This window comes from Pogoniulus pusillus, chromosome 9 (assembly GCF_015220805.1).
Source record: "Pogoniulus pusillus isolate bPogPus1 chromosome 9, bPogPus1.pri, whole genome shotgun sequence".
NCBI lineage: Eukaryota > Metazoa > Chordata > Aves > Piciformes > Lybiidae > Pogoniulus > Pogoniulus pusillus.
The window spans coordinates 37,791,732-37,804,494 of NC_087272.1; the positions used below are offsets into that span (position 1 = coordinate 37,791,732).

The following is a 12,763-nucleotide window of genomic DNA, read 5'->3' on the forward strand; positions in this document are numbered from 1 at the left end:
TAAGTGCCCCAGCCAGGCTTTGCTTCAGCACCTCCAGGCATCGTGAGCCTCCTCTGCTCCAGCCTGCACAGCCCCAACTCTTTCAGGCTGTGCTCACAGCAGAGCTGCTGCAGCCTCTCAGCATCCTCCTGGCCCTGCTCTGGACACTCTCCAGCATCTCCACAGCCCTCTTGTCCCAGGGGCTCCAGAGCTGGATGCAGGACTCCAGGTGGGTTCTCAGCAGAGCACAGCAGAGGGGGAGAATCCCCTCCCTGGCCCTGCTGGCCACACTGCTGCTGCTGCAGCCCAGGCTCTGCTTGGCTTTCTGGGCTGCAAGTGCACACTGCTGGCTCCTGTGGAGCTTCTCCTCCAGCAGCACCCCCAAGTGCCTCTGCTCAGGGCTGATCTCCTGCCACTCACTGTCCAGCCTGGAGTTGTGCTTGGCATTGCCCTGACCCCGCTGCAGGACCTTGCCCTTGCTCTTGTTGAACCTCCTGAGCTTGGCTTGTGCCCACCTCTGCAGCCTGTCCAGGTCCCTCTGGATGGATCCCTGCCCTCCAGCCTGGCTGCTGCACCACACAGCTTGGTGTGGTCAGATACATATGCATATGTGCAGACTGTATGTGCATGTCTTAATCTGCATTGTGAATCCCACTCTAAAATAAGCCAAAATGTACAAAACCAAACCAAACCTCTGTGGTTTCATTGATATTCCTGTTAAAAACATCAGAGTCTTTTTAAGAGGCTTTTTAAATCAGGAATGAGCTCTTCCCACTGCTAAGTGCATTTGTGCAGCCTGAGGCATTTCCACTGCAAAAATGTATTGCACAAAAAACCCCAAATGACACCTAAGAAAAAACTCAGGTTCTGATTCCTCACATAGAACAGAAGTAAGAAAAGGAAACAGAATTTTATTTCATGTTTTTTTTACCCCCCCCCCCATTCCCCTCACAGTTTACTTCTAGAGAGATGGAGACCTGCAGCATGTTCTTGATGGGTCGTTTTAAAGTACAAGAGACTCACCTGTTCTGCTGCCTCTCTTTTGCCGTTGTAGGTATCCAAATGTTCCTGGAGCTCCAGAACACTGAACTTCAGTGTCTCTAGCAGACCACAAGACATCAGCTGGAAGATAAAAGCAATCACCTCTGTAGTCACAGTATCACAGTCTCACAGTATCATCAGGGTTGGAAGAGACCTCACAGATCATCAAGTCCAACCCTTTAGCACAGAGCTCAAGGCCAGACCATGGCACCAAGTGCCACGTCCAATCCTGCCTTGAACAGCTCCAGGGACGGCGACTCCACCACCTCCCCGGGCAGCCCATTCCAGTGTCCAATGACTCTCTCAGGGAAGAACTTTCTCCTCACCTCCAGCCTAAATCTCCCCTGGCACAGCTTGAGGCTGTGTCCTCTCGTTCTGGTGCTGGCCACCTGAGAGAAGAGAGCAACCTCCTCCTGGCCACAGCCACCCCTCAGGTAGTTGTAGACAGCAATGAGGTCTCCCCTGAGCCTCCTCTTCTCCAGGCTAACCAATCCCAGCTCCCTCAGCCTCTCCTCGTAGGGCTGTGCTCAAGGCCTCTCCCCAGCCTCGTTGCCCTTCTCTGGACACGCTCAAGCATCTCAATGTCCCTCCTAAACTGGGGGGCCCAGAACTGAACACAGCACTCAAGGTGTGGTCTAACCAGTGCAGAGTACAGGGGCAGAATGACCTCCCTGCTCCTGCTGACCACACCATTGCTGATGCAGGCCAGGATGCCACTGGCTCTCTTGGCCACCTGGGCACACTGCTGGCTCATGTTCAGGTGGGTATCAATCAGCACCCCCAGATCCCTCTCTGTCTGGCTGCTCTCAGCCACTCTGACCCCAGCCTGTATCTCTGCATGGGGTTGTTGTGGCCAAAGTGCAGCACCCTGCACTTGGAGCTACTGAACCCCATCCCATTGGCCTCTGCCCATCTGTCCAGGAGGTCAAGGTCCTGCTGCAGAGCCCTTCTGCCCTCCCACCCAGCCACATCTGCCCCCAGCTTGGTGTCATCTGCAAACTTGCTGATGACTGACTCCATGCCCTCATCCAGATCATCTATGAAGATGTTAAAGAGGATGGGGCCCAGCACTGATCCCTGAGGGACACCACTAGTGACAGCTGCCAGCTGGATGTGGCACCATTCATCACCACTCTCTGGGCTTGGCCCTCCAGCCAGTTCCTAACCCAGCACAGAGTGTTGCCATCCAAGCCATGGGCTGACAGCTTAGCCAGCAGTTTGCTGTGGGGGACAGTATCAAAGGCCTTGCTGAAGTCCAGACAGAGCACATCCACAGGCCTCCCCACAGCCACCAAGCAGTCACCTGATCATAGAAGGAGATCAGGTTAGAAAGGCAGGATCTGCCCTTCCTAAACCCATGCTGGCTGGACCTGAGCCCTTTGCCATCCCTCAGGGGAGCTCTTAGTCATGTAACATCTGACTGTAACCCATGCAGTGTAAGTCTCAATGATGTAATCTGACATTTCCCAGGCCCCGTTTGGAAGAACAACCAAATGAGAACGAGTTGCCTGAGGCTCAGCTCGTGACACCTTTGCAGCTCTATCAGGTAAGTCAGTTTTCATTTTTCAAATAAATGAATTTCAAAAGAGGTTTTTAAGACCTTTCAAAGGCAAGAATAACATTGGATAAAGGCACAGTCAGTGTAAATAGACAGGGGAAAAAGCCCTACAGAATGGCTTCTGTAGCAACCCAAAGGAGCATGCAGTGAGGGCTGCTTGCCCTTCTCAACATACAAACCACCAGCAAAGGCTTCAGTCTGTGGGAACAGGAACTGTTGGATGCTTGAAGAATTTTCTACCACTAATGACTTTGCCTTTTCCAACCTAGTTCCAAAATATCTTTTTCCCTCAGGAGCTGCTACATCATAGAATCATAGAATCAAGCAGGTTGGAAGAGAACTCCAACATCTTCCAGCCCAACCTATCCCCCATGGTCAAGCAGACCATGGCACCAAGTGCCTCATCCAGGCTTTGCTGGAAGACCTCCAGGGACAGTGCTTTGCCCCACACCATTTCTCCCTGCAGTTTTAATTCCAGTTATGTTTTTCTTACTAATTCTTCTCCTGTCACTTGTACTAATCATGGAATCAAAGAGTCATAGAATCTTTTTGGTTGGAAGAGATCTTTCAGATCATCAAGTCCAACTGTTAATCTAGGACAACCAAGTTACCACTAAGCCATGCCCCTCAGCACCATATTTATGGCTTTTAAACTCTTCTGGGAGTGGAGACCTTACTGCTTCCCTGGGCAGCCTGTACCAGTGCTTAATAATTGTTCCTAAGATCCAATCTAACCCACTCCCAGCACAACTTGGGGCCATTCCCTCTTGTCCTATCACTTGTTAACTGGGACAAGAGTCTCACCTGTTGAGATACTGGAATGTGCCTAGAGAAGGGCAGCAAGGCTGAGGAGGGGCCTGGAGCACAGCCCTGTGAGGAGAGGCTGAGGGAGCTGGGAGTGTGCAGCCTGCAGCAGAGGAGGCTCAGGACAGAGCTCATTGCTGCCTGCAGCTGCCTGCAGGGAGGCTGTAGCCAGGTGGGGTTGGGCTCTGCTGCCAGGCACCCAGCAATAGAAGAAGGGGACAGAATCTCAAGTTGTGCCAGGGGAGGTCTAGGGTGGATGTGAGGAGGAAGTTGTTGTCAGAGAGAGTGATTGGCATTGGAATGGGCTGCCCAGGGAGGTGGTGGAGTCGCTATGCCTGGAGGTGTTGAAGCCAAGCCTGGCTGGGGCACTTAGTGCCATAGTCTGGTTGGTTGGGCAGGGCTGGGTGCTAGGTCGGCCTGGCTGAGCTTGGAGCTCTCTTCCAACCTGCTTGATTCTATGATTGCCATTTTCCAAATGCAAAGCCATGCTTCTGTGTGTCCCATCAAGGAGCCTAAGCAGAGAGGTGTTTCAGCACGGAAGGGCAGGAGATGTTTACCGTTTCTGCATCCACAAAGACAGTTGGACACTCTGAACACATCATCATCACCTCCAGAGAGCTTTTAAACTTGGTGCCAATGCGCTGCAGACTCTCACCCAGAAAGCTGACTGAGTCATTTGTTATAGAGACAAACCTCCTTTGGATGGTCTGGAAAGCAAAGCAGACAGAAACCCAAACAATTAATTCCCACTGCATTTGACTCTTCCTCCTCTGGCTTCCCAGATGAAGAATTTCAGGGCAAACCTCCCCCACGACAGTTAAGTGTTTTTGTCATTAAGTGATGAACTAGATCCATGCTTTGCTCTAAATATTTGTGCAAAATGAGCTCCAGGAAATGCAATAAATCAGTTAACAAAACCAGCCTGTGCCTATAAAGATGATTACTCTTTTCAGGTCTAGGCTTTTAACATCAGTGTAGCTGGACACTACAGACAGTAACAGTTCCATTCAAGTGTTGAAAATGATAGAGTTTGGAGTCAGAATAGGATCTGTGTAACACAATCTCTGTCCAAAACTGCCACCTGCAGGACTTCCACCTGCTTTAAACATCACTCCTATGTATATCATCAGGATAGGATGGATAGGACCTGTAGGACACAATCTCTGTCCAAAACTGCCACCTGCAGGACTTCCACCTGCTTTAAACATCAGCCCTATGTATATCATCAGAATAGGACCTGTAGAACACAATCTCTGCCCAAAACTGCCACCTGCAGGACTTCCACCTGCTTTAAACATCAGCCCTATGTACATCATCAGAATAGGACCTGTAGAACACAATCTCTGCCCAAAACTGCCACCTGCAGGACTTCCACCTGCTTTAAACATCACTCCTATGTATGTCATCAGAATAGGACCTGTAGGACACAATCTCTGCCCAAAACTGCCACCTGCAGGACTTCCACCTCCTTTAAACATCACTCCTATGTATATCATCAGGATAGGATGGATAGGACCTGTAGAACACAATCTCTGTCCAAAGCTGCCACCTGCAGGACTTCCACCTGCTTTAAACATCAGCCCTATGTACATCATCAGAATAGGACCTGTAGAACACAATCTCTGCCCAAAACTGCCACCTGCAGGACTTCCACCTGCTTTAAACATCAGCACTATGTATATCATCAGGATAGGATGGATAGGACCTGTAGGACACAATCTCTGTCCAAAACTGCCACCTGCAGGACTTCCACCTGCTTTAAACATCAGCCCTATGTACATCATCTGAATAGGACCTGTAGAACACAATCTCTGCCCAAAACTGCCACCTGCAGGACTTTCACCTCCTTTAAACATCACTCCTATGTATATCATCAGGATAGGATGGATAGGACCTGTAGGACACAATCTCTGTCCAAAGCTGCCACCTGCAGGACTTCCACCTGCTTTAAACATCACTCCTATGTATATCATCAGGATAGGATGGATAGGACCTGTAGGACACAATCTCTGTCCAAAACTGCCACCTGCAGGACTTCCACCTGCTTTAAACATCACTCCTATGTATATCATCAGGATAGGATGGATAGGACCTGTAGGACACAATCTCTGTCCAAAACTGCCACCTGCAGGACTTCCACCTGCTTTAAACATCACTCCTATGTATATCATCAGGATAGGATGGATAGGACCTGTAGGACACAATCTCTGTCCAAAACTGCCACCTTCAGGACTTCCCCCTGCTTTAAACATCACTCCTATGTATATCATCAGGATAGGATGGATAGGACCTGTAGGACACAATCTCTGTCCAAAACTGCCACCTGCAGGACTTCCACCTGCTTTAAACATCAGCCCTATGTATATCATCAGAATAGGACCTGTAGAACACAATCTCTGCCCAAAACTGCCACCTGCAGGACTTCCACCTGCTTTAAACATCAGTCCTACATACATCATGTTTAATTACAGAGATTAGCAGCTTAGCCTAACAAAACATTGTGCTTTGCTGTATATTATTTCCTAAATCCTATCAAGTCAGATGTAGAATGAAACTACACACAGGTGACATTTACACAGTGTATGAGCCAGAAGCAAAATGGAAAGATGCAGTCAAACAAAGCTTTCTGGGTCTCCTTTAGTCATTTTAACCTTCCTGTGTATCCAGGAACAACTCCTCAGGAACAGTTCTTTGCCCAGGCTCAAGACCTGGGTTGCTGTTGTCAGTTTTCCCAGACTATCCATCTTCCCAGCTGAGGGCTATCCTGTCAAGCCACATCTTTCTTTCTAGCTCTCTCTTTAATGAACATGAGAGAAACTCCTATTTTAACACTTCCAGGAAATTAATGAATGTATGAAGAGTAACAGTAGCTAAGCTTTGGTATAACAGAGAGAAACTAAACTCCTGGTAAAACAGAGAGAAACTAAACCCCTGATGTCTAGAGGAAGCAAACCAACAAAAACCTAAGCTCAGAAACAGGAATTTCACTGTGTTGTGGCAAAATAATTCAACTAAAAATGGGAAGTGGTTATAGATGCAGCCTCAAGTTATTGCATGGTAGAGTATGAATTCTTCAGCTGTAAGTTAATTCGTGGTCCTAATCTTAAGCCTGCCTATACCTATGGGGTAAAATGTGTGCTAGTGTGGTAAACCAAAATGAGGCTTTATTATGGTGCAGCAAACACAGGCAAAAACTAATCCTGGAGGTATGAGAAAGGGTTGGAGTCATGAAGTCCTTGCATATTGAACCTGCTTTTAGTTCACTGGGCATGCTGCCTGTAGAATGGATTCGTCGTTCTTCTTCTATCCCAGAATAAGCTGCAAAGAACAATGTGCATCCAAGTGATGCCACTTTGAAAAGGGAAGAAATGCATCCCCTGTTGACAGGAAGGAGGAAGCCAGAAAAAATAAGCCACAGGCATTTTGAGTTGGGTGTTCCTATGAGGTAAATACAGTTAGAGGCATTTGAAACTTGCAGCTTTAGTGGCTCTCCTGGTGTTTGAAGTACCTCTCTGCAGAACCACCACCCCCTTTTCCTCATGAAACAGATGTAAGACAGGCTCACTAATGTCTGTCATGCTGTGCTCTCATCATAAATGAATGCCACAGAAAACCCAGGAGGAAGACTTTGCTTCTGTAATCAGCACAGAACCTGGGTGACGCTCAGAGCATTAAAGAAGGGACACAACCTGAACTAAGAGCTTACAAAACCCACTAAGCTGGGGGATATTTTGGAGCCTTTTCATTTTTTTCTGAGTAGAGTCACTCTCAGACCAGGAACACAGCAGACATCCCATAGAGAAACACTGTAGGGCCAGTTAGTACTCTTACAGCAACCTGAGGATTTGGCCTGCTCTCTGTTTGCTTCCCAAGGCTTCTCGCTACCATAATCTTGTGGGGTTTGCAGTTCCAGAGAGGAAGGATAAGCTTGGAAAGCAGGAGGAAAGGATTTCAGGCAAAGTGGCAATTCACTGACCTGAAACAATCTTGAGAAGACATGAAATGTATAAACAGCACAAGATCCATCCGTGTCTGACAGCATCTGATTGACGTGGCAGCGCCAGGCTTGCTCTTCATCATTGTACACCACCGGCTGGAAAGCTGCCAATATGGCAGAAAGAAATGGGGAAGGAGGTGGAGAAGTCTGCACTTCTGGGAAACCATCTTGCTCTTCTTCATCTTGGCTATGGATAACAACAGAAATCAACTCTTCAGTATATTAGGTTTTTTAATTGGGGGGGGGAATCATAGAATTAAGCAGGTTGGAAGAGAGCTCCAAGCTCATCCAGCCCAACCTAGCACCCAGCCCTATCCAGTCAACCAGACCATGGCACTAAGTGCCCCAGCCAGGCTTTGTTTCAACACCTCCAGGGATGGTGACTCCACCTCCTTCCTGGGCAGCCATTCCAATGCCAATCACTCTATCTGCCAACAACTTCCTCCTAACATCCAGCCTAGACCTCCCCTGGCACAGCTTTAGACTGTGTCCCCTTGTTCTGTTGCTGGTTGTCTGGGAGAAGAGACCAACCCCCACCTGGCTACAGCCTCCCTTCAGGTAGCTGTAGACAGCAATGAGGTTAGATGTAGGAGGGCCACAAAGATCTTCCAAGGGCTGAAGCACCTCTGCTATGAGGACAGGCTGAGGCAGCTGGGGTTGTTCAGCCTAGGTAAGAGACGACTCCAAGGGGACTTTAGAGCTGCCTATCAATAACTGAAGGGCTCCACTGCAGAGCTGAGTCAGTTCTTCTCAAAAGGTGGATCTGAAGTCACAGAATCATAGAATCAGCCAGGGTTGGAAGGGACCACAAGGATCATCTAGTTCCAACCCCCCTGCCATGGGCAGGGACACCCTACCCTAGATCAGGCTGGCCAGAGAAAGTCAAATCCTTGGATTGGGTCACTGCCCAAGGAAACTTCCCAGCACCTGAACCCCTGTTTGGCGAGTGAAAACTTCTTCTGCATATATATGTACATATCTCCTGCATATATATCTCTTTGAATTTAATCTTCACCCCCTTTTCTGGCTACCTCCAGGTGAGAGGTTTTCCCTTTTGTGAGTGAACATGTGCAAATTTTGAGTCATCCTTCTAGAAAATAATAAATACACAGAACTCAGGAATTCAGTCCTGGGGCTCCCAGTTTAAGAAGGACAGAGAGTTGCTTGAGAGAGCCACAAAAGTGAGTAAGGAAGTTGAACATCTTCCTTATGAGGAGAGCCTGAGAGAGCTGGGGCTGTGCTGCTGGGAGAGGAGGAGACTGAGGGGTGACCTCAGCCATGTTTATCACTGTGTGCAGGGTGAGTGCCAGGAGGCTGGAGGCAGCCTCTTCTCAGTGATGCCCAATGACAAGACAAAGGGCAATGGGTGGAAGTTGAGGCATAGGAGGCTCTATGTGAACCTAGAATCATAGAATCATAGAATCAACCAGGTTGGAAGAGACCTCCAAGATCATCCAGTCCAACCTATCACCCAGCCCTAACCAATCAACTAGACCATGGCACTAAGTGCCCCATCCAGTCCTTTCTTGAAGACCCTGAGCATGATTTTCACTGTGAGGGTGACAGAGCACTGGAAACAGCTGCCCAAAGAGGTTGTGGAGTCTCCCTCCCTTGAGATACTCAAGAACCATCTGGATGTGTTCCTGCTGTAGTTGATCCTGCTCTGGCAAGGGGCTTGGACCAGATGACCTTTCAAGGTCTCTTCCAGACCCTGATTCTACAGGAAGGCTGCAGAGGGAATTCTCCTAAGGGTGTCTAGAAATAGGGCAAGGGAGAATGGTTTGAAGCTGCAAGAGAGCAGGGTTGGACTGGATCTTAGGAAGAAACTCTTCAAAATGAGGGTGGTGAAATTCTGGAATAGGCTTCCCAGGGAAGTTGTGGCTACCTTCTCCCAGGGGATGTTTAAGGCCAGGTTGGATGAGACCTTGAACCTAGTTGAGAAGCGTCCCTGGCCGTGGTAGGGAGGCTGGAATAGATGATCTCTGAGGTGCCTTCCAACCTAAGCCATTCTGTGATTCCATTTTTAAGCTTGTCCCCAATAACTGCACTAACATAGAATGGTTTGGGTTGGAAGGAACCTCAAAGATCATCCAGTTCCAACCCCTTGCCATAGGCAGGGACACCTCCCACTAGAACAGGCTGTTCAATGCCTCATCTAACCTAGCCTTCTGCTATGAGGACAGGCTGAGAGAGTTGGGGCTCTGCAGCCTGGAGAAGAGAAGGCATCAAAGAGACCTTATAGTGGCCTTCCAGTATTGGAAGGGGACTACAGGAAGGCTGAGGAGGGACTATTGACAAGGTCTTGTAATGACAAAACAAGGAGTAATGGGTTTAAACTGGCAGAGGAGAGATTCAAACCAGCTGTTAGGAAAAGGTTCTTTGCAGTCAGGGTGGTGAGACACTGGCACAGGTTGCCCAGGGAGGTTGTGGCTGTGCAATTCATCTAAACATATGGCCCAGCAACATCCATAAAACCCTTCAGCTTTCTTTAAGAGAAACGTTTAGCAGTGAAATGCTATTTTCTAAGTGTCTTAAGTAACACCAGAAGCACCTGGAGATAGATCACAACACTTCCACTTTAATGGGCAATCAATTTAATGAGCCTTTGCTCAAAGAGCACTCTGCAGTCCTCCCTTCCATTAGGCACCACACAGCCAATAAAGATATGGAACTAGAAATTAATCAAACCAACCATTAAGTTAATTGTTAAAATGATTTCTGGCACAAGGAATGAGATATTTTGGGAGTTCTATAATTCTGCTTAGGCAGCAAAAATGTGTGGGAGGAGTCAAGGCACAGAGAGTTTATCAATATTTTTAACACACACTGGTTTGTTCCCCTTTGCAGAGGCCAATGGGATGAGATTGAACAAGGCCAAGTGCAGGGTTCTGCACTTTGGCCACAACAACCTCAAGCAGCACTACAGGATGGGGACAGAGTGGCTGAGAGCATCCAGGCAGAGAGGGAGCTGGGGGTGCTGGCAGAGAGGAGCTGAAGTTGAGGAAGCAGTGCCCAGGTGGGCAGCAGAGCCAATGGCATCCTGGGCTGGCTCAGGAGCAGTGTGGGCAGCAGGACAAGGGAGGTTCTTCTGCCCCTGTGCTCAGCACTGCTCAGGCAACCCCTGGAGTGCTGTGTCCAGTTCTGAGGTCCTCAATTCAAGAGAGATGTTGAGGTGCTGGAAGGTGTCCAGAGAAGGGCAACGAAGCTGGTGAGGAGCTTGGAGCAGAGCCCTGTGAGGAGAGGCTGAGGGAGCTGGGGGTGTGCAGCCTGCAGCAGAGGCTCAGGGCAGAGCTCACTGCTCTCTACAGCTCCCTGAAGGGAGGCTGTAGCCAGGTGGGGTTGGGCTCTGCTGCCAGGCAGCCAGCGATTGAACAACAGGACACAGTCTCAAATTGTGCCAGAGGAGGTCTAGGCTGGATGTTAGGAGGAAGTTGTTGGCAGAGAGAGTGATTGGCATTGGAATGGGCTGCCCAGGGAGGTGGTGGGATGGTGGAGTCACCGTCCCTGAAGGTATTGAAGCAAAGACTGCATGAGGCACTTAGTGCCATGGTCTGGTTGACTGGCCAGGGCTGGGTGCTAGGTTGGACTGGTTGAGCTTGGAGGTCTCTTCCAACCTGGCTGATTCCATGATTCTAACAACTCCCTCACTCACAGAAGCACCATCTTAACCCATGTCTTAAACAGAAGCATGAGTTCAGTTTTTAGACGTATTTTTTCAGTAGCACAAAGCTCAAAAGTTAAATTGCAATCCTTCAGAACAGTGTCTGTAAGCAAAGCTTCACAAAGACTCTCTGCTATTTCCTAAGCAGTGCATTGAGCCTGTACATGATCACCTCTGATGCTCTTCAAACTAGAGCTAGTTTTTTTTTTCTCCTTTGCCTGCTTGGTGTAAACAAAACCTTCAGGGATTTTTCAGTTGCATATTAGAAGATAAACTGCTGGTAATTGGTCCCAGCCCTTAATTCTGGCAAGGCATATAGGGCTAGGTTGCATAGGGGATTACAAAATTCACTTCTCTGTCTCTGTCCCAGTAGAACCTCCTCAAATTATTTGTTTGTTTACAGTTCCTGTTGTGTCCTTTTCTGTAAAAGGATCATTAAATATTGTCTCTGACAAAATATACCCTAAGGCTATGTCCCTATACACTAAGTCTATGCATTATCCAATACCCTAAGGGTATGTTCCTACACACTAAGTCTATGTACTACCCACTGCCCTAAGGCTATGCTCCTGTATACACTAAGTCTATGCATTATCCAATACCCTAAAGCTACGTTCCTAAATACACTAAGTCCATGTATCATCCAATACCCTAAGGCTATGTTCCTACACACTAAGTCTATGCATTACCCAATACCTTAAGTCTGTGTTCCTACATACACTAAGTCTATGCATTATCCAATATCTCAAGTCTGTGTTCCTATATACACTAATTCTATGCATTATCCAGTACCTTAAGTCTATGTTCCTATATACACTAAGTCTATGTTCCTATATACACTAAGTCTATGCATTATCCAATACCCTAAAGCTACATTCCTAAATACACTAAGTCCATGTATTATCCAATATCCTAAGGCTATGTCCCTACTCACTAAGTCTATATATTACCCAATACCCTAAGGCTATGCTTCTACACACTAAGTCTATGCATTATCCAATACCTTAAGTCTGTGTTCCTATATACACTAAGTCTATGTATTACCCAATACCTTAAGTCTATGTTCCTATATATACACTAAGTCTATGCATTATCCAATACCCTAAAGCTACGTTCCTAAATACACTAAGTCCATGTATTATCCAATATCCTAAGGCTATGTCCCTACACACTAAGTCTATATTACCCAATACCCTAAGGCTATGTTCCTACACACTAAGGCTATGTATCATCCAATACCTTAAGTCTGTGTTCCTATATATACACTAAGTCTATGTATTATCCAATACCTTAAGTCTATGTTCCTATATATACACTAAGTCTATGTATTATCCAATACCTTAAGTCTATGTTCCTATATATACACTAAGTCTATGCATTATCCAATACCTTAAGTCTATGTTCCTATATATACACTAAGTCTATGCATTACCCAATACCTTAAGTCTATGTTCCTATATATACACTAAGTCTATGCATTACCCAATACCTTAAGTCTATGTTCCTATATATACACTAAGTCTATGCATTATCCAGTACCTTAAGTCTATGTTCCTATATATACACTAAGTCTATGCATTACCCAATACCTTAAGTCTATGTTCCTATATATACACTAAGTCTATGCATTATCCAATACCTTAAGTCTATGTTCCTATATATACACTAAGTCTATGCATTATCCAATACCTTAAGTCTATGTTCCTATACACACTAACTCTAT

At 47.1% G+C, this 12,763-nt stretch overlaps 1 protein-coding gene across 9 annotated transcripts in view; it reads right to left on the reverse strand.

Annotated features, from left to right (window-relative positions):
- The window catches only part of FRYL (FRY like transcription coactivator), a 245,094-nt gene that overhangs the window by 10,619 nt on the left and 221,712 nt on the right, over positions 1-12,763 (reverse strand). For all 9 annotated transcript variants that reach the window (XM_064149248.1, XM_064149243.1, XM_064149246.1 and 6 more), the window contains 3 exons: positions 7,359-7,566; positions 3,940-4,089; positions 1,003-1,101 (listed from right to left, as the gene is read on the reverse strand). In XM_064149248.1, coding sequence (XP_064005318.1) covers positions 1,003-1,101; positions 3,940-4,089; positions 7,359-7,566 — 457 coding nt within the window. The remainder of the gene's footprint in view (positions 1-1,002; positions 1,102-3,939; positions 4,090-7,358; positions 7,567-12,763) is intronic.